Genomic DNA, 20190 nt, shown 5'->3' with positions numbered 1-20190 from the left:
GCATATTAATAGCAGCACCAGCAGATATAAGAGAGTTTGTTTCATAACAGCGTTTTATGCTTTATAAATATCCAATATTAAGAGAGTGACTCCATAAGGTACATAAACTGCACACACTTGATTATTACTTATGTGTAAAGTCATGGACGCATCTCACAGCGCAAAGCATAACTTATCCTTTATATGTCCATGCTTAATATGTCATTGATGAGGTCTATCTATTGAAAGGGTTACAATATAGGGTATATATGCGCTACATAGCAGGGACGTTATGGTTGTAGGTAACCCTTTCAGATAGGCCCTGAGGCACATCGCTTCACCTCAAAGTTTATTTGTTATTATTGTTTATTTTGTAGATTACTGACGACCAAAACTAAGATACAAATTGTACAAAACGAAATGCGTTAATTGTAAAAAATATATGAATTGTATATTTTTGTGCGTCTCCATCCGCTACACAACTGCGCAGTGTTTCGCTCCACGGGAAAAAAGGATAATGCTCCACTGTAACTGCTGCTACACAAACCCCTGTGATATATTGGCTAATTTTTTTATAAACTTCTTTACACAAAATTACTATATGCTATAGCCTATATCCTACTTTAAATAAGTCAAAATATATGCCATTGTTGACTCATCACCGTGGTCGCAGCTTGTGCATCTGTTAGCTTCTGTAAAAAAGACTTTTGACCAGCCTTTTAGCAAAGCCTATATTAATATACTGATATTCCTGTGCGATTTTATATATATAAAATCCCCCCTCCCCTCAAAAAAAAAAAAAAAAAAAAAAAAAAAAAAAAATATATATATATATATATATATAAAATCGCACAGGAATATCAGTATATTAATATAGGCTTTGCTAAAAGGCTGGTCAAATGTCTTTTATAAATATATATATATATATATATATATATATATATATATATATATATGTTTTTTTTTTGTTTGTTTTTTTTTAGGGGAGGGGGAAGGGGGGGGGGGCACGTGCCCCAGTAGAGCTTTATGTCTAGCAACGCCCCTGGGCACCACTAATAAACAACACCTGTAAACACCCATAATCTTTAGCAGCGTGTGCAGTGTCTCTCTATGCCGATGCTTAAAGTGTCTCTGCATGATCTTCCCATTCCCACACAGACTGCTGATTCACTAGTGCGGCTGCTTTCCCTGCGTTCTACATCTCAAATAACAACTCACAAAAGATATGTGAAGGTTTCACCATACTTACACATGCTTTTTCCGAATATATGTGAAAGACATTTGTCAGATTTTATTTTAGAAAGCAGACATTTCAGCTAGAATAAAAGCAGTCTTTAATTTTTTTATAAACATTCAAGGGTCAAAATTATTAGCCCCTTTAAGCAAATTTGTTTTTCAATAGTCTACAGAACAAACCAGCATTATACAATAACTTGCCTAATTTCCCTAACCTGCCTAGTTAACTTAATTAACCTAGTTAAGCCTTTAAATGTCACTTAAAGCCATATAGAAGTGTCTTGAAAAATATCAAGTCAAATATTCTGTACTGTCATCATAGCAAAGATAAAATAATTCAGTTATCAAAAATGAGCTATTGTGTTGTGTTTAGAAATGTGTTTAAAAAATCTTTCTCTCCATTAAACAGAAATTAGGGAAAAAATAAACAGGGGGGTAATAATTCAGGGGGGCTAATAATTGCAACTTCAACTGTATATGTGATCTGATATCTACTGTATCTTCCTCTCATTATTATCACCTTGTTTCAGCTTCATTGCAAACACAGCCATAGATATATACACTAGATATAGCATATGGACACATAGTATGGGTCATGTGTTATATATGTAACATATTTATATGTTACCAACTTTTGTGCTAAACAAGTGTGATAATACAGTCACTTAGTGCACTGAATATAAAGAAAAGTAGCACTAACTTACACTAAAAACATGACTTATGCTAGTTTGGTTGAATAAAATCAGCAAACTATGTAAATGAAATATGACAAGATGCTGCAGTGCTAGAGACTAGTATTACTGTCGGCTAAGGGAACGAGTCGTTCATAACAGGAATTCGTTCACAAACTAATCGCTCCTTCCATTAGAATGAGAAATGAAAGCAAGAGAAAAAGAAGACCTGAATGATGTTATTTCGCCATCTATTTTCATCCCCCTACTGGATGAATTGGAAACAACAGGGGTGCTTGGGTCGCAGATCTGCCGGGTAGTCTGCTCCACAGGTCTGCGAGCACCCCCAAATTGTTTCAAAGGCCAGGTGAAAGGGACAGGAAATAATTTTGGTATTCGAGTGTGCACGTGGGGAGTGCGATTTGTGTGGCGATTTGGTACAAAACTTGATGTCATTTAATATGTTGTCATTTAATAATGTCCCTATTAATTGCAATCTAATGTTAAGTTTTTTGTGATGGTGGTGAGCTTGTTTTGCAGTTATCTGTCTCCCCAACAAAACAATACACTAAACTATGATTTTAAAGTTTATCGGAATAGAAAGAATTTAGATTAACATGTATGCCCTGACTCCAGAAAGAGTTAAAAAATGCCTTTGCTGCTGTTAGGACATGAACATTTGTGTCAAAGGTAACTGTAATGTTTCGTTATCAGCAGTAGCCCTTGCTCAACTGCAGACCTTCATTCATTACTGCAGGCGACGTTAGTGGAAGATCATATATGTTTTTGGTACAATTAACAGTAATTTCCTTAAGGTAACATTTCAATAATTTGGACTTAGGGTTGATACATTTCGCAGTTTTTAACATTCCTTCCATCTGGGTCTAAAATGTTGATGGGTTTTCTTTCCTTTTTCTACACGCTGTGCTGTAAAGATTTGGAGAAGTTATATGATTTACTGTAATCAATTTATTATCACAGATGAAGCGCTGGTCTACTGTTATTGGACGTTTCATCATGTTAGCACCAATTAGGTAACGTACAGATATTTCTTTTATGTTTCTTACAAAAAGTAAACAAAATTGTTTTTTTTTTCTTTTACAGAATCATACATTTCTTTTTTGTCATTTAATTGTTTATTTATTTATTTGATGACCGTTAACAATAAAGATTCTGACAGTTTGATGGAAAGCTAATGAATTTTGCCTTTCCACTCCACAACAATGATGAATAGACAGTAATGTGTAACAGCCACTGAATAGTCGTTAGTGTGTCAGCTTTAAAAAGGATGCATAAGCACAGCCAAAGATGTTTCATAAAAGTAGCTCGTCTTGCCTACATATGACTTCTGAAGCCATATTAAGGTTAGTGAAACAAACCAAAATTGTTGAAACAAAACCATTATTCAATGAAAATCTTGACATCCATGTTGGCGTGCTCCTGCGATGTCCAATGTGAGTTGGAAATTTTCATTGAATCATTTGTTATGTGAATCGATGATTCAGACACAAATCCCTTGCTTTATGTTTCTGCATTTTAAATCATTTTTATTTTAGGGGTTCATTTAATTTTTTTGGTTTTAAACTTAGTTTAAGTCATAATATTATACATATCTGCCACTCCATTGTACAGTACAGTATATAATAGGGAAAACAAGACATACGTGTTGCTGTCTGTCATTTGTTTGTCTCTAGGACTGTGAGCACTGAGAGTAGGAGATGTCCTCTGTTAACTGTTCAGCCCTGTCGAGGAATGATGGACGAGAAGTTTCAGGTCATCATAAGGAATTTACTGCCAAATCAAGAGGTAACGCTACACTCTCTACATCAGTCTGAAGATAAAGACTTCTGGGAGGCTTTTGGACACTATATCAGTGATGAACATGGAACAGTAACAGGTGTGTATGACAGTCTGATGAGGAGGAGTCTGAGGAGTCTTTAAAATATTAACACCGTAGACATCTCTAGCATACTGTAAACTTCAACAGACATAAATTCTGATTATATGTCTATCTCATATTGTCTCCATTGATAGCTTGTATAAAATGGCTCATTTTGTAGAGTTGGTACAGGTCTGGCTCATATTCAGCACAGGAGATGATGATAAATAACTTGCTTTGACAAACTAAAGATAAAATTAAATACATTTTAGCTGAATGTTCCAGCTGGGAACTAATGTACAATGCACAAATCTATCTATTAAAATTAAGAATTGAACATTAATAAACTAAAACAATGGTTTAAAATCCATGTATGACCTTATGACTAAATGTGTCCTGTTGAAATAGTGGCAAAAGATGAAAGTTTGGGAGGCACGTATGAAGGCACAGAGCAGATGGGTTTGCTGTGGAGCCTGAGGCCTGTACCAGGAAGTCGATCTGCACTCAGGTAAGTTACTGTAGAATGATGATGGATTTATTGTAGTCTGTTTTACAAAATTTAAATAAACTTTTTTCACAAAAAGTAAGGCCAAAGTCATTATTTTTATTTATTCCTACACTTTTTTCTCTTCGTCTCTTTTTATTCAAGGTTGCGCAAGATGAATGTACTCACACCGATGGTAGTTAACATATCAGTCTACATTGGGCATCTCTCTCAAGGATTCAGTGAGACTTCTGCGTTGGCCACGACTGTCACAGAGCGCTGGTACATGGCACCAGGTGTACAGAGGGTGAACATAAGGGAAAACGGAGTTCAAGGAACTTTGTTTCTTCCCCCAGGTAAAATACAATTCATGCATTAATATATAAATTCACATATAAATTTAAATAAACCTCTTTTAAGTATAAGATTTATTTATTTGTTTGTTTGGTAATAGTCAAGAAAGGCAAAACTGAGGGAGTAAATTTGGTTGGGTGAGGTGCCAAAACCCAGACTTTTTTTTTCTTTTGTGACACTTAAATGACAGAGCTGTCAACTGAAATAAGGGGTGTGGGTTTTTTTAAGAAATCAAGAGGATTGATTCAATATAGCAAGTTATTGCATGTTAAACTGTGACTTGGAGAGTACACCAAGCTCTTAACTTTACTGTTTTAATGTATTTTTTATATTATTTGTTTTTATACTTTATTTATTTGTTTATAGATTTCACCATTTTAAAATTTGAAGCTTATTTGTAGTACACAAAGTATAGTCAAAAAGTTAAACGGTCAGGTAAATAAAAAATTATCACCAAATAAAGAATAACACTAGTAACTGGAAGGATCTGAAAGTGTCTGTAATTTTGATCAGTGTTTATTTCATTCAGTGTTAATTTAAGATTTTTATATTGTGCTTCAAAATATGTGAGCCATAACAAATGCTTTAAAACTGCTTTTTTTAAACTCTTAGTATAACTTGCTTATGACTAAGCAATGACCTTTAAGATATTGTAGGTTCTTTTCCAATTTTTAACCATCAAAGTTGGGAAGAAAACATATGTAAAAACTTCAATTACACCACAACTTTAATTTAATAAAATAGTTTGTAAATAATCTGCTGTCTTTCTTTTTTTTAGGCCCTGGGCCATATCCAGGTGTGCTGGACCTATGGGGAGGAGGTGGTGGATTGATTGAATATCGTTCTGCTCTGCTTGCATCTCATGGTTTTGCATGTATGGCACTTGAATACACAGCTCCAGGAAAGCTGAAAATGACTGATGTTGATAATACATACTTTGAGGTAAATTTTGCATTTTGTCTCTTAGTATGAACATGGCATCCTTGGATTCAGCTGTTATCAGCTTTTGTATTGTAATTTCATTACCCATGCATAGTGTGTTTCCCATTTTTCCAGATATTTCCTTTTATTTGTATGTATGTATGTGTTCCTGTAGAAAGCATACCAGATCTTGCAAAATCATCCGTTAGTACAGAAGGACAAGATGGCAATGCTTGGGTTGTGTTTTGGAAGTGCCATCACATTCAGTATGACTGCCTACTCCACAGTCATCAAGGTTTACTTTGTTACATAAACGTTACATATGTACAGTGTCTACATTACAAATGAAGCTTTTTAGTGTTGAATGTAATTGAACTTTTTTTTAAAACGTAGTTTTGCTTGTAGCCCCAGTGCTGTGTGTGTATCAGTGGAAGTCATGTGGTTCCTGTTGATAAATGCCTCTTTGAAGTCTTCAAGGACATGACAAGGTAAGTGGATGTTAAACATTTATTTACAATATGACTGCGTTTCACATATAAAGAGTAATGCTCGTTGTGTTCCATACATCCTTATATTGTAAAAGAGGTTGCAAAGGTCAGCCTTTCAAATGTTTCACAAGTCAATGCCCAATCAAGTTACTTATATATGGAAAAACTTTAAGAGCAATGTTGCTGAGTGATGTTGTTGGCTGCTTTCCCATTGAGAATGGGCAACAAAACTGTATCTGGATTTGTTATAGCAGTCGTCTGCAAGTTTTTGACATCCTCAAATCAGAATTCTAGCAGCGAAAAAAAAAACAAACAATATTGGCCTGTTTCAGCTGAGCGGTACGGGTCGGTACACTTTTATGGCCATTTACGCTGTCAAAAGGTACCAAAAAGCAAACTGTACCTTACCACTTTTTGGGTACCCTTTACAAAGGGTACCTAGCATGACAAAAGGGTGCCAAAAAGGAGGAGCTAGACACACAGCTGAATGCTATAGACCAGGCATGTCCAAGCTCGGTCCTGGAGGGCCGGTGTCCTGCAAAGTTTAGTTCCAACCCCAATCAGACACACCTAGGCTAGCTAATCAAGCACTTACTAGGCTTTCTAGAAACATCCGTGCAGGTGTGTTGAGGCAAGTTGGAGCTAAAATCTGCAGGATACCGGCCCTCCAGGACCGAGTTTGGACACCCCTGCTATAGACCAATTACCAACCTATGTCACACATGAGGTCACACGGGTCCCCTGTTGCAAAAAAAAGATAGGCTGCAATAGTAAAGATGTTGTGTTGTGCGGAAGGATGCCAAATTCGTCTTTGGCAATAAGGGAGCTGAATGAAGTGATGACCTAGCTAGAAATGCTGGAAAGTTGGTTTTATATTCACACATTCATTCAGTGACAACTTGTGACACACTCCCTATATTGTTTACCACGGCACTTTGAATATTCGGTCTGAAATAACCTGCAAGTGTGACTTTAAAACAACATTAACACTGTTTATTTGACTGTGAACAATGTTAACTTTGATAGTCATTGGCTGCTAATATGGTTTAGCTATTTAGAGTTTGCACATAATACTTTTATGAAATTATATTATTAAGGAGAAAGTCCGAATGTGCGAATATAAAACCAACTTTACCTCTGTGTGTAAGTTCACATACCCTGCCGTACAGGTGCAGTTCTATGTCAGAATGCAGTCGTTTTGCGTGTTGGTGATTAATTACTCAGGCCTTGTACAGCTCCGTCTTCTTTCCTTGTCTTTGGCTAGGCAGAACCTCGGTTTTTAGCTCTAAATATTGTTGAATCTGGTCATCATGGAGCATTATTTCTTGCACATGACCACACAGAACAACATTCTTGGCACCCAAAGACTTGTAATCTTTAACTTCTCTCTTGTAAAATCACTTGGAGCTTCAATGAGATTGTATATTTGGGGCTGGATGCTTGGTCATTTCGTCTTATCCAATATCCATTGGGAGCGTGCTATCGCAAATGGACCTGTCAGATAACCGCCGCTCACTTTAACATTTATTTTGCCGAATCACTGTGCTGATCACTGGGTGACAAGCTGTTATAATATGCTGAAAGCATTATGGAAATAATATATATAATGTGTAATCAATATATCCTATTTCTAAGACAACAACAAACTCTGTACCGCATCGGATGTCATTCCCTCGCTGTAAATGCTAGCGCTCCCGGTTCCCTTCTGCCACCTCTCTGTGCACGCATCCTGAATGTTTACAAACATGGTAATTGGTCTATAGTGTTACAGAGAACCTCACTAGTGCGTACACAAGCCAGGAGTATGAAAAATAAAGAAGCGCCATTTTTAAATACAAAGCCGAGATCTTATGTCATAATACTATAAACATATAATAAAAAACCATGGTCGACCCGTGCTCAAACAAACCTTGTCGTTGTCTTGATGAACAGCCACAAAGCCAAGAAAAACAAAATCTGCCATGTCCTGTTGTTGTTTTATGAGGCCGCATAAAAGCGCGAAGGGTTTCACTTTCTCAAAAGAGCTTACGTGCCCTTGCTGCGCGTCTATATTTGTAATAACAAACTTCTTGAGCAGATGATAATAACGTGCACAGCAATATTGAAGTGCTTCTAATATCCTTTTAGAAATTGACAAATGCGAAAGTCAAGCACAAAAAAAACAAATGAACGAATGATTCTTTCAGAAACCTAAAACATGAACAAACTGCCATGTTTAACTATTATCATCACCTTTTGGACTATTATAAGCTCGGAATGTCGGAATTACTTCCTAACAAGGGGTTACATGTGCTGGTGAAAATTAAAGATACAGATAAGAGGTATAGCACCACTTGAGTGTGGGCTATATGTTGCGTGTTGATTTTGAACCCAAATAAGGACTAAATGTATGTTGTTTGTAGTTTTTCTGTAATTGATAACATATCGGAGACATGTTGCATTTTTTATTTTATATAATTGCAGACATTACTGTAGGCTATTTTGCACATCATTGATCTGCAGTTATAATCAAATCATGTTCATAGAAAGGTTAGTAATAAACATTTATACACAAGTATTGTGTGCAGCTTTTTTTCCTCGCTCGAGCCATACATTTCCTCGAGCGAGAATGATGTTAACTAAAGCTTTGTCGTACACCACGCCTACCCTTTTGGCAGTGGAAACGCAAGCCTGATAAAGGTGACCCACACCGTACCGCTGGGTGGAAACGGGCCACATGTTGATTGCTCAGCAGCAGGGGAGCTAGAAAAGAGAACTTGAACTCATAGCTTATTATTCCAGTTAGTTGTCCTGTGTCAACAAAAAGCACTTTTTTTTAGCTAATTTAATGCATATAATGCCAACAGTTGTCCAATTTTAAAGTGAATTAAGCTTTTTTTATTTTATGTTTATTGTTGACACTCAATTAAGTACAATCATACAATATTTCAAGGTACATTTGAATCTCATTATGTGACCTTAAATGACATGCAATTTACATACATTATTGAATTAAACAATTTAAAGTTTTGGTGTGTTTGTTTTGTGCTTTTTTGTCATGCATTAATTATATTAACATTATAATTATTATTGTTATTATTATTTGCTAAGCATTATTTTGCTTTGCTTTTGCTACAATAAATGGGTATCCACTCTTGCTTTCAGATAGTAACAATACATTTTGCTGAGCCAAATAGTTGCCCTGTGTCTTACCTGGTTGCTCATTGACGGGCAACATTGCTCTTAAAGTTACCCGTGTATCATCACCCAGTGTCAGGACTGGGTTGTTGCAGGATGTGCGTCCACCATAAAACATATGTATTTAGCATGTCATTCCACTGTGGCAACCACTGAAAGCAGGAACGAAGCCAAATGTCTTTATGAATTGTACCAGTGTTTATGTAGCTGTTCATGAATATGAGAAGTTTTCAAGATCAAAGTGCACAACAAGGAAATGTTATTGTCTCCTGAAAGAATAGATCCTAAACTCATCGCTTGCAAATGATGTCTGGTTTCAGCCATTTTGATACATTTGTTGATTATTGTTGTCAATGTCATCTTCATATAAGCATTTATTGTGTAGAGAAAAACAATAATTCTAATTCAACTTATTCACTTGTGGACAAAGTGTATTGCATTGCGCTCATAAAAAGAAACGTGTGATTGGGTATTATTCTGAGTTCAAAAATAAATCTGATGCAACACGCAGATCTAATGCCTCATCACCACAGCTGCATCAGAATAACTATAAACAAGGAGGATGCTTCAAACACTTAACAGGAGTCCCGGTTTGTGGACATTAAATCTGGTTTATTTTGTACAGTAGCATAATGGATATCCATACAGCAGTGGATATTAAACTCTATGATGTCACATTTGCTACAAGTAGATGTGCAAAACAGTGCAAAGTTAAACGTGTGTGCATGTGCGTGTGTGTACTGAAAACTTGCAAATGCAATGACATTTGTGTGTGACCCATCGAAATGCTTTATTAAATTCCACAAGAAATACATCAAATAACCTTACTTGGTATTTTGACTCAAATGGAATATCTGCTTTATTTGCGTCTTTCTGTCACTGACTGCTGTTTATCTGACATGAAGCAGCAGGAGAAACAGACATGCTTGTGGGAAAGGTGAGCAGGAAGAAACGTCTCTGTTACTAACAAAACTCTGTAGGAACAGAGACGTGTGTCTGGAAAGACACATTGGGAGTATGATGGGAGCCTATGGGAGCTGGCGATTAATCATAAGTTAACCGGCGCACGCGGAGCGAGCATTAGCTTTTTGCCACTGAAGAGTCGAATACTCAGCTATCAGCTTGAGACTCAGCTGCTGTGGCATCGGAGACACACATCTCCGTTCCCTCTTTAAGGAACGAGGGTTACATTAGTAACGGAGACGTTCCCCTTCAGTGGTAACTCCAACATGTGTCTGGAAAGACACTTTTGGAGAGTGAATTAAAAACAATATCACCAAGCATGCAACGTTCCAACGTCCCCTAGGCCCTTAAATTACCGTTATATGGGAATAATTTTGAAAAAAAATTAAATTGGGGGTCGTAAATGTGCTTTTACCTAGCTAAATGTTGTCTTAGGATTTTTAAATACGACAGTACATTGGGAAACTTCAGATTTCAGTGGGACCACTGTGTTTCTGTCAAGGATATTCATACAGGACAGCACCAGCCTGGCACGCTCTTTTGTAAGGTGCGCCTTCATAGTGATCAGGTCCAGCTCCATCCCGAGATAGGAAATGCTTTGCACAGAGGAGAGCTTGCTCTTCTCTCGGATGACTCGAAACCCTAACTGGTCGAGGTGCCGGAGCACCCTGTCCCTGTGCATAATGAATTGATCCCAGAACAAAGCTAAAATAAGCCAATTGTTGAGATAATTGAGTATGCCCGCAAGCCAAATAAGGACTTTGTACTGCCATGCTCGACCTTGAACTGAACAATCGCATAACAGAGTCTGATCATCTGCATAAGCCACTGCAATGGGCTGGGCAGCGCTAACCAGGCTGGCAGAGCTCACGCTAATGGCATCATCGGAGCAAACACTGACGTGCCAGCAGAGGGGCAGCTTAGGAGGGGAGTGCTCACCCTGGGAGGCAGAGCGTACAGAGGAAGAGCTGAAAATAAGAGCATGTCTCAACTACCTTCTTGGACTCCCTGATCAGGCTGGAAGAGTGAGAGAAAGAAGGCAATCCTCTTGCACCCGGAGAGAGAGTAAACTGCTCTTTTATTGAAAATTTGGCCCAGAGGCCAGCAGTGGTGATGTTAAAGTTGGTGATGTTCTCGACTGTGATCCTCGGCCCTCCACCAAAGAAAGAGCAGGTCCCCTCTTCTCCAGGTGGCCCAGACAGGGCCATCTCCATCCTGCAGGGTGCTCGATGCTGCCGCTTGGCCAGTAGAGCAGGCTGCGGAAGTGGATCAGGTCTTGTGGCCGCAGGTGGACACCCTCGGCGAGGAGCAGCTGAAGTGGATCAGCAGGGAGAGCAGTTTTCAGAGCCCACTGATAATAGGCCGGCCTTGGATATGGGAAAAGTTAAGAAAGAGAGCTTTGTCAACATCACGCATATCTGTCAGGTTCAGCCAGAGGTGGCATTTCATTGGCCCATTTTCTTTCTCTTCAGAGTGATGGGTCGTATAGTGCACTCCCAAAGTGTCTTTCCAGATGTCAGAGTTCCCACTGAAGTGGAACCAGCTCGTTTGCATTTAAAGGTACACGCAACAAAAAATACAATGTCCTCTAACACCAAAATTCACAAATTCAGGAGGGTAAAAAAATGATCTGATGGGTATTTTGAGCTGAAACTTTACAGACAATTTATGGAGACACCAAAGACTTATCTTACATCTTGTAAAAGGGGTGAAAAAGGAGCCCAATAAAAGTTAAAATGTATTGTATAGCTTATAAAATAATAATTATTTATAAAATAGTCATATCAATCTTTTGCCGGCAGTTTATCGGTGACTGAAAAACAGGTCTGTGCATATAAAATGTAAAAAAAAAAGTTACAAAAAATGTAAAAAGAACATGATCTACACAAATAGTTTTAAAACAATTATACCTGTCTAAAAGAAATTTTGGTGTAATCCCTCGGTCTAAACTAAAGATGCCCAAAGCAAACTCCACACAGAAATGCCAACTGGCCCAGCAGGGACTCGAACCAGCGACCTTCTTGCTGTGAAGTCACAGAGTTAACCACTAAGCCACTGTGCTGCCCATTCAACAGAGATCGTCATTTCGAATTTAACGTAACCTTTTGTTTTTGGGTTTGCTTGTTTAATTGTTGAGCTGCAAAAAGTCATCTGAAATTAAATGTTTTAATTAAATGTTGTGCATAAATCTAATTTTTAAAAATGTAAATACTGTCACTCGAAGATAGAATAACATACACAAGAAATCGATGAGCAATTCAAGGCAAAGGCGGGTTCAGCTTGACTCATGTATTTAGCATTGAACATCATTGTGCAATAATCAATGTGTTTCAATATCATTGTCTTTGTTTATGTTTTTATTGTGAGAAGTTCATTATAAAATGTAAAAAAAAAACAAGAAGTAATTTTTTCTATTAATTTTTCAATATTAATAAACTAGGAAATTACCATGGCAGCTTTAATGTAATAGTTTGGTATATTTACCTTCTGCCCAACCTCCCTCAATCAAGTTTGGTTTTTGGCCCTTCATAAGAAAAAGTTTGGGCACCCCAGGTCCAAACATTCTTCAGTTTAAACTGCATAGTTGCCTCCAGCATGCAAAAGCAACTCCAATGTTTTTTGGGGGCAGAAGCCCTTTCAAAGACAATCTTTTCTCTTATGGATTAAAGGCCACGTTGGTCTTTCAGAAAAAGGGATAGGACTGTCATGATATCTATTTTTTGTTGTACGATATATAGCACTAAAATATGTTACGATAAACGATATTATTGTCCTTTTAAGACCATTTTATGCCAGTCATTATATAATGACAGAATGACAATATAAAATCATCACAATGCAAGTAAACTCTTCCAAAGAACTCATAATATTTTATTCTTAACAATATTTTATTTAATTATAACCAATTTTAACAATTTAATAATTAGGCATTGAGATCGCAATGTGAAAACACATATCCTAAATAAATAATAAAACAGATCTATTTTCAGTTGTCAGGCACCCACATGAAAATGTACTTTTATAGTCATTTATAGTAAATACTAGAGTGTTTTTCAACCATACTGACACTGACACCTCCAATAGCGATAAAGAGGTTGCAGCTAAAATGTTACTAGAATTGTTTTTTTTTATGTATGGGCAATATATAATTGCATCACCAAAAATGATTGAGGTCATGTGATAAGCTGATATATTGATTATTATGACAGGCCTACCAGTCACTCTGTCTGTCAGGTCGGCACACTGCACATGAATGCACAAATGACATATCTGTCTGCGTGAACAGGGTACACGGATATACAAATCTACACTAGTTGACAGACAATCAGGGCTTGAAAATTTTATCCTTAAATTTTTTTAGTCCTATGCGTTACCCAGAATATAAAGTACACAATAATCCATTTAAATCATTTACTTTAATTATTACTACTGGAATGCTAAGAGGCTTTCAAACAGCACAACAAATTGTTTCTGAAGTCCATCACCAATTGTACCTTTAGGATAGTATTGGACATTTGACTTTCAATGTGCTGTCAGCATAAAACCAATCGGAATAGATTGGGCCATCTGACCAATCAGAGAAGAGTGTACTTTTCCAAATGAAGGGGTTTAAATAGACTGAATCATTTGAGACACTTTGAGAAATTAGGTGATGTCACAAAGTCTATAAGAATTTTTTTTTTTTTAACAATAAATGGATGTAAACCACTTTAGCAGAGCTACAAAACAAAATTACGATCTTTTAAAATATCACAATAGAGGCATTTCTAACAAAAATAAATAAATAGTAATATTTTTGATTATTAAAATAATCATAATTAGTATTCTGAGTATTTGAGTGAACTTCTAAAGCATATTTATTATTGTGTGTGTATAGATTAAGTCATTTAACAGATTAAAGAATTTCTTGCTAATTTAACAAGAGATGGTACATCTTATGATTTTTGTAATGGCAATGTTATAATTAAATGTTTCTGTTGTGTATGAAAAGTGAATAAATCCTCTCATATCAGGCACTTTCAGTAAATGACTGGTTCTAATGATAAACAGTAACACACAATGTTAATGCTCATTGCAGGCTTATGGGTTATGTACAAGTGAATGAGGACAATCACTTAGTACACAGAGACATGCTCTTGCCGATTCCCACAGACCCAGCTCTGAAAGTAGACGTAAGTCTAATTTCAATGTTTTTCTTTTCATTTTTTTCTGTATTTATTTTTTGCTTGTAAATATCACTTGTGTTTATTTATTTTTTTTTGTAGGTTGGGAGAATAATGTGTCCTCTTATGTTGGTGAATGGTACTGATGATCAGAATTGGGCTACTGTTGAATCTGCTCAAGACGTGAGTCATATAAATATGCATGCATGTAAATGTATGTATGTATACTAATTATTTACTTCAGGGTTATGACTCCTCAAATTCCCTGAGTTTTACTTACTAAAAAGCTGAGTTTCCATAACAGAGAATGAATAGAAAAACAAGCAGCTGTTTTGTTGAGTAATCCTTCCGGAATTTTTTGATTCTGTGAATGCTAAACTTAAAGCAAAATTTAACTAAAGTTAACTAGAAGTTTTCTGTATTTTGTGATTCGTCAGATGCCCAAAATGGTCAATCGCGCATACAATTCACTGAAATTCGCACCTCATTAGTGAGAATAAATGTCTAATCGTGTCTTTGCATTGATGTAACATGTAAATCACTCGCACTTAACGTTTCATCCATGTCTGGTGTAAACGCACCTTAATGGCGTGTTTCCACTGGCACGTTACATTGTAGCCAGCGTTTTCAGTTCATTCATATGTGAGTTAAGCGTAAACAGCCACGCAATGCAATATGGGATTGAAAGCACAGAGAAAGCATTAAGAACAGCCAAGAGCCCAGAAAGGTTGATAATTTCTCGACTTTATGTAAATGTCAAGGGAAACACCAGGCAGCAACCAAATGCTGTGAAAAGTAGACATTTATTTTTATTTAACAGTGCTTATTAACTGAACATATATATCGTACCGAAACCCGAAAACCAAACCGCGAGAAGTCTGTATTGTTAAATGACGGACATACATGAGTGTTACGCTCGTTTTTTTTATTTTTTATTTTATATTTTTTAGGGGTTTTCATCTTTATTGACAGGACAGTGGAGATTAACAGATAGGAAAGTATGGGGAGCAGAGAGCAGGGAGGGATCGGCAAAGGACCTCGCACCAGGAATCGAACTGCTAGGCCACAAGCACTTGGGTGCTATATGTCGACGCACTAACCACTAGGCTAATGGTGCCATTACGCTTGTCTCTTTTAAAGTGCTCCACACATTAGCATCTCACTCGCTACTAAACAGAACAAACCGGCTGAAATTGACCAGATGACTGGTCATGCAAAAATTCAGTTGATTCCAGTCCTCATCTCTAATGGGAAGAAAAAAAGATTTCCTTGATATTCCATGAGTTAGACAAAAAAAATAAATAAATAATAATAATATATATATATATATACACACACACTCACACATTCAAACACACACACACACACACACACACACACACACACACACACACATATATATATATATATATATATATATATATATATATATATATATATATATATATATGTACACACACACATTTTCCTCACTTTCAAAGTCAGGAATAGACCTGAAATTCCATATTCCAGAAAATGTCATGACCGTGGGAACCCTGTTATTTTTACTGCCTAAACTGAACATGTTGCTTAAAGGTTATGATTGTGTATGATTAAAACAGACAACTCGTGTAAGTAATAATAACAATAGACAATAGAGCAGTTTTTTGTTTGTAAAAATGTTATTTTTTCTGTGATATATTTTCTTCTTAATCATGATTAGATTAATAAAATCAACTAAAAATTAGAAATGTGAATGAAACCTAGTGGATTTGTTTTTGCCATTTTTTGTGATAATTTAGCTGTTCTGATAATTTTTTGTGGATAATTTACCCACAAATGAAAATTCTTCCATAATTTACTTGACTTGTTCCAAATGAGTTTTTTCCACTAGATATACAGAAGAATATGAAAAACCTTTAACTATTGACCTCCATAGAATTTGTTTTTCCTATTATAAGGGTCAGGAGCAGAGACTTTTTGAGGGGCAGGGGCTCGTAGTGAAGATGGGGGTGTAATCGTGAAGAGAAGGGAAGGGGGATGTGGTCACAAAGTGAAGGAGAAGGGTTAAATTAATGTTTTGGTGAATTTAGCAGGAAGCAGGAAAGTAGGAATTTTGGCCAAAAAAAAAAAGATTAAACTTTTAATATTTCAGCATCATTTCCTCTTTCAGACCACAGAAATGTTATCACTAAAACTAATTAAAAGATTTAATCTCAGTGACATTTAAGCAAAAAGTCAAACTATTTTCATTGTTCAAGTTCATTGTTAACATGGTTTTTTACTCACAAAAACAAAAAAAATAGATATTTTAATGAATGTTTGTAAACAAAATGTTCTGTTTACCATGTTTTCCATTTACCATGGAAATTTACCTTTAAATAGCATTGTAGTGTTCACACATATGACATGATTATTTACACACAGATTGAGATGATTATGGAGAAAGCAGGAAACCGACACCTGCTGACTGTCTTCACATACCCTGACGCTGGTCATCTAATTGAACCGCCATACACACCTCACTTTAGATCAACTAACTTCATCCTGCATGAAATGAAAAAAGGCAAGCGCACATGATCCATTCCATTATTGCCTTCTGTTTGCATTTTTCATATCCACCTTTTTCTCTCACATGACTGCTACGTTTAAATTGTGAGCTGCACTTACAGACTGGGGAGCTTCCATTCCATTCCACTGAAACTGATCTTTTTGAATAATAAGGCTGTGTTATAATATTCAGTATGCTATTAGGCTACATTTACACGATAATGAGGTAGCCAAAAATGGAATAGTTTTTGCGTTTTAACAGTTTCTCGTATGAACAACATTTTCAGGATAATCAGCATTAACAAATATCAGCTCAGCGGATTGGTATGTATTAAGATTTTGCCTTTTATAAATGAAGTGTGTCAGAGTCACCAGCGATCTAATCCTTGCAGATCGCTGGTAAACTCACAGATCGCATAGAACTACAAACCTGGCGGTATATGGACTACAAGATCCAGTCATGCAACACACACACACACCTGCTCTAAGTCTGCATTGATTAGACTCTCACAGCTGATGCTGCTCATGGACGGATTACACTACACATATATATGGCTCACATTGAGACACTCATTGCTGAGTCTTGTGATACATTAAGATGCATTTCCCTTTCCTTGCCAGTTTTGACCCTCGCTTTGTTTTGTTGTTTATCCCTGTCTGCTGTCTTCCTTCTGACCACTCGCCTGTCATTTCGACTATGAATCTGGATTTGCCTGTATACATCTGTTTGCCCTTGTTGACCGTTGCTTGCCTGACCATTCTTAATAAACCTGCATTTGGATCCGCACCTCCCTTGTCAGCATCCGCTTCACGTGACAAAGTGTCTCTGTGCTGTGGGATGTAATAGTGGTGAAGTAAATCCAATATAAAAAAACAATATTTGAATGTGTGCCTCCATTAATGTATGATTAATAGCACTTTCCTTTAAAATCAACAAGTACTGCATGTCTACATAGCTAATACATCCATGATGTCACCATTTTCAAAGATTTTGCATAGAAAGGACAAGGGTGATGGTTTCAAAAACTTTATGCATTTTGTCAGATAATTTATTGCGTTCTGACTGAAAATGTCATGTAAAAGGAGTGTGAAAAGGAGTTTTTAAGGTTTTTCATGATCCTGTTGTAATACTTCACTTTACTGATTGTTAGGTTTAATGAAAGTTACTTCAATAATTCACACCCAGCGTCATGGTGCAATGGGAAAAGGTGGATTGGATTGCTATATTTAAAGGGACAGTTCACTGAAAATGAACATTTGCTACCATTTACAGTACCTCCAGTAGTCCCAAAACACACAAATTGCATTGAGCAATTAATTTGTGATTTGGACTGACATCGATTCATGAGTTAACAACTCACTAATTCAAAGATCTATTCAGACCAAGTCCCTAGTAATAATTTACTGATACAAATGATCTGTACAGAGTGAGGCCCCGTTTACACTAATACATTTTAGTTTTAAAATGGCGTTTTAGAATGAAAATGATCCGCGTCTACACTGACGTTTCACCTAGCGTTTCTGAACAACTCTCAGTACACACTATACCGCTGGAAACGCACGATACGGGACCACACATACAATTTGGCATGCACTGCAGAGACAAGAGCTGTGCACGTCGGACTGTTCATTAAGGACCTACCGCTGGATCTAATCTCACTATATTTGTTAACTGTGATATGTAATTCATCTTGTCTATATCTAACGACATATTCCCCGGCTGCTGAGCGCAAAGTTAGTATATTAATTTATGTACACATACACTGATTCTGCACATTTGACTCATTGCTTGCCTTTATTTCCTATAATGTATAAACTTATTGTACCTTATAGCTTTTAAATTGGCCATTATTGATTATTGATATTCAGCAAAAGAGAAGGAATGTTTCTTATTTTCAATAAAAATGAAGGGAGGCTGTTATGTTATAGGCTCTGTTTTGTTATAAATATGCATACAGTGAAAATGACGTTCATATAAATATGTAGCTACAAGTCGCCTCAACATTTCTGATGATTGGCGAATGTCTGCCGCCACGCCTCCATTTTCAAATGTCTCAGTTTTCCCCCATGCACACTAATATGGAGCAACAGCATTTTAAAATGAAAACAGCCTCTTCAGCTCAGATTTCAGCGATCGAAAACTCCAGTGTAGTGTGGACAGATGGCGTAACCGGAGCAAAACTTACGCGTATTAAAACGAAAATGTATCAGTGTAAACAGGGCCTGAGTCTCCAGTAAATGATTCACTGATTCAAATGATATGTATAGAGTGAGGTTTCAATTAAAAAAAATCACTTACTGGAATGATCTGTACAGAGTGAGTCTTCAGTAAACGATTCACTTATTCAAATGATCTGTACAGAGGGTTTCTAGTAAATAATTCACTGATTTTACAAAGTGATCCTAATGGGTTTCAGCATGTGAATGTGGTTTCACTTGAATTACTAAAGTAAATTAAAATTCAAGTACTTTTGTACTGTAATTCATGCACTACTGAAAAGGAGGACTTTATACTCTTCCCAGAGTGCATTTCGTCCACCACTGCAGTCCTCAAAATATAATTTGTTGTGTACAACAGACAGGTTTGAAACATGTGGAGGGAGAGTGAATGATGTCAACTATCATTTTAGTGATGCATCTCTTTAAATCTCCTCAAATGTTCATGTATCTGTTTGAATGTACATCTGAATGTTGTTTTGTTGTTTCTTCAGTTGTCATGCTGTGGGGTGGACAAACTAAACCACATGCATACGCTCAAGAGGACTCATGGGAGAAGATTTTAGCATTTTTCCAAGAGCACCTCTACAGTTCAAACGTTAAGGCCAAACTGTAGTTCCTTCATTTGAAACTGTGATATATGACCAACTTCATTTCAAAATGCTGTTAAATGCAATGATTATGCTCCCAGTGCTTGAAGTTATATTTCACTTTCTCTGCATTACATAAGAGGATCTTAAGTGCATTTTTAAGTAACCATGATGCATTATGAATTACAAAATGTCATAATGCATTATTAATGATTGTAATAATTATTGTATTATACATATATATATATATATATATATATATATATATATATATATATATATATATATATATATATATATATATATATATATATATAAGATCACTTTGATACACTACAATTTTTTTCTTTTGTAACCACAATCTACCTCTGCTTAATAAAAGCATAAATAATAATTTGTGATTACTTTATTATGTAATTTAGTTGGACTTATTTGATTGAATAAAAGAATGTCTGTTTTCTAAAGTGAGTATAATGATTATGAGAATCAGTGTTTTAAACAGGAAAAATATGTATGCAATCCAGAGGATTTGAAATAAT

The 20190-nt window shown here is 36.2% G+C and overlaps 1 protein-coding gene across 2 annotated transcripts; it reads left to right on the top strand.

Annotated features, from left to right (window-relative positions):
• Positions 1–2624: 2624 nt before the first annotated feature.
• On the top strand, positions 2625–19824 carry LOC130222893 (peroxisomal succinyl-coenzyme A thioesterase-like). 2 transcript variants are annotated; one of them, XM_056455485.1, is made up of 12 exons: positions 2625–2701; positions 2868–2920; positions 3581–3783; positions 4174–4273; positions 4415–4605; positions 5382–5545; positions 5700–5819; positions 5930–6012; positions 14231–14324; positions 14418–14498; positions 16722–16860; positions 19556–19824. In XM_056455485.1, the coding sequence occupies exons 2-12, from the start codon at positions 2868–2870 to the stop codon at positions 19675–19677; spliced, it is 1350 nt and encodes a 449-aa protein (XP_056311460.1). In that variant the 5' UTR covers positions 2625–2701; the 3' UTR covers positions 19678–19824. The 2 variants fall into 2 exon arrangements, with proteins under 2 accessions (XP_056311460.1, XP_056311461.1); XM_056455486.1 differs by lacking the exon at positions 16722–16860.
• Positions 19825–20190: the final 366 nt, after the last annotated feature.

Source organism: Danio aesculapii, chromosome 4 (genome assembly GCF_903798145.1).
Source record: "Danio aesculapii chromosome 4, fDanAes4.1, whole genome shotgun sequence".
Taxonomy (NCBI): Eukaryota; Metazoa; Chordata; class Actinopteri; order Cypriniformes; family Danionidae; genus Danio; species Danio aesculapii.
Note: the sequence above shows the minus strand (reverse complement) of the source record. Positions and strands in the feature narration are given on the sequence as shown.

Excerpts from the sequence above, each read along its gene's own strand:
- LOC130222893 (XM_056455485.1), top strand. The coding sequence starts at position 2,868 with ATGAAGCGCTGGTCTACTGTTATTGGACGTTTCATCATGTTAGCACCA. Across the intron at positions 4,606-5,381 it reads AACTTTGTTTCTTCCCCCAG|GCCCTGGGCCATATCCAGGT; the intron begins GTAAAATACAAT and ends TCTTTTTTTTAG. Across the intron at positions 5,546-5,699 it reads TTGATAATACATACTTTGAG|AAAGCATACCAGATCTTGCA; the intron begins GTAAATTTTGCA and ends GTGTTCCTGTAG.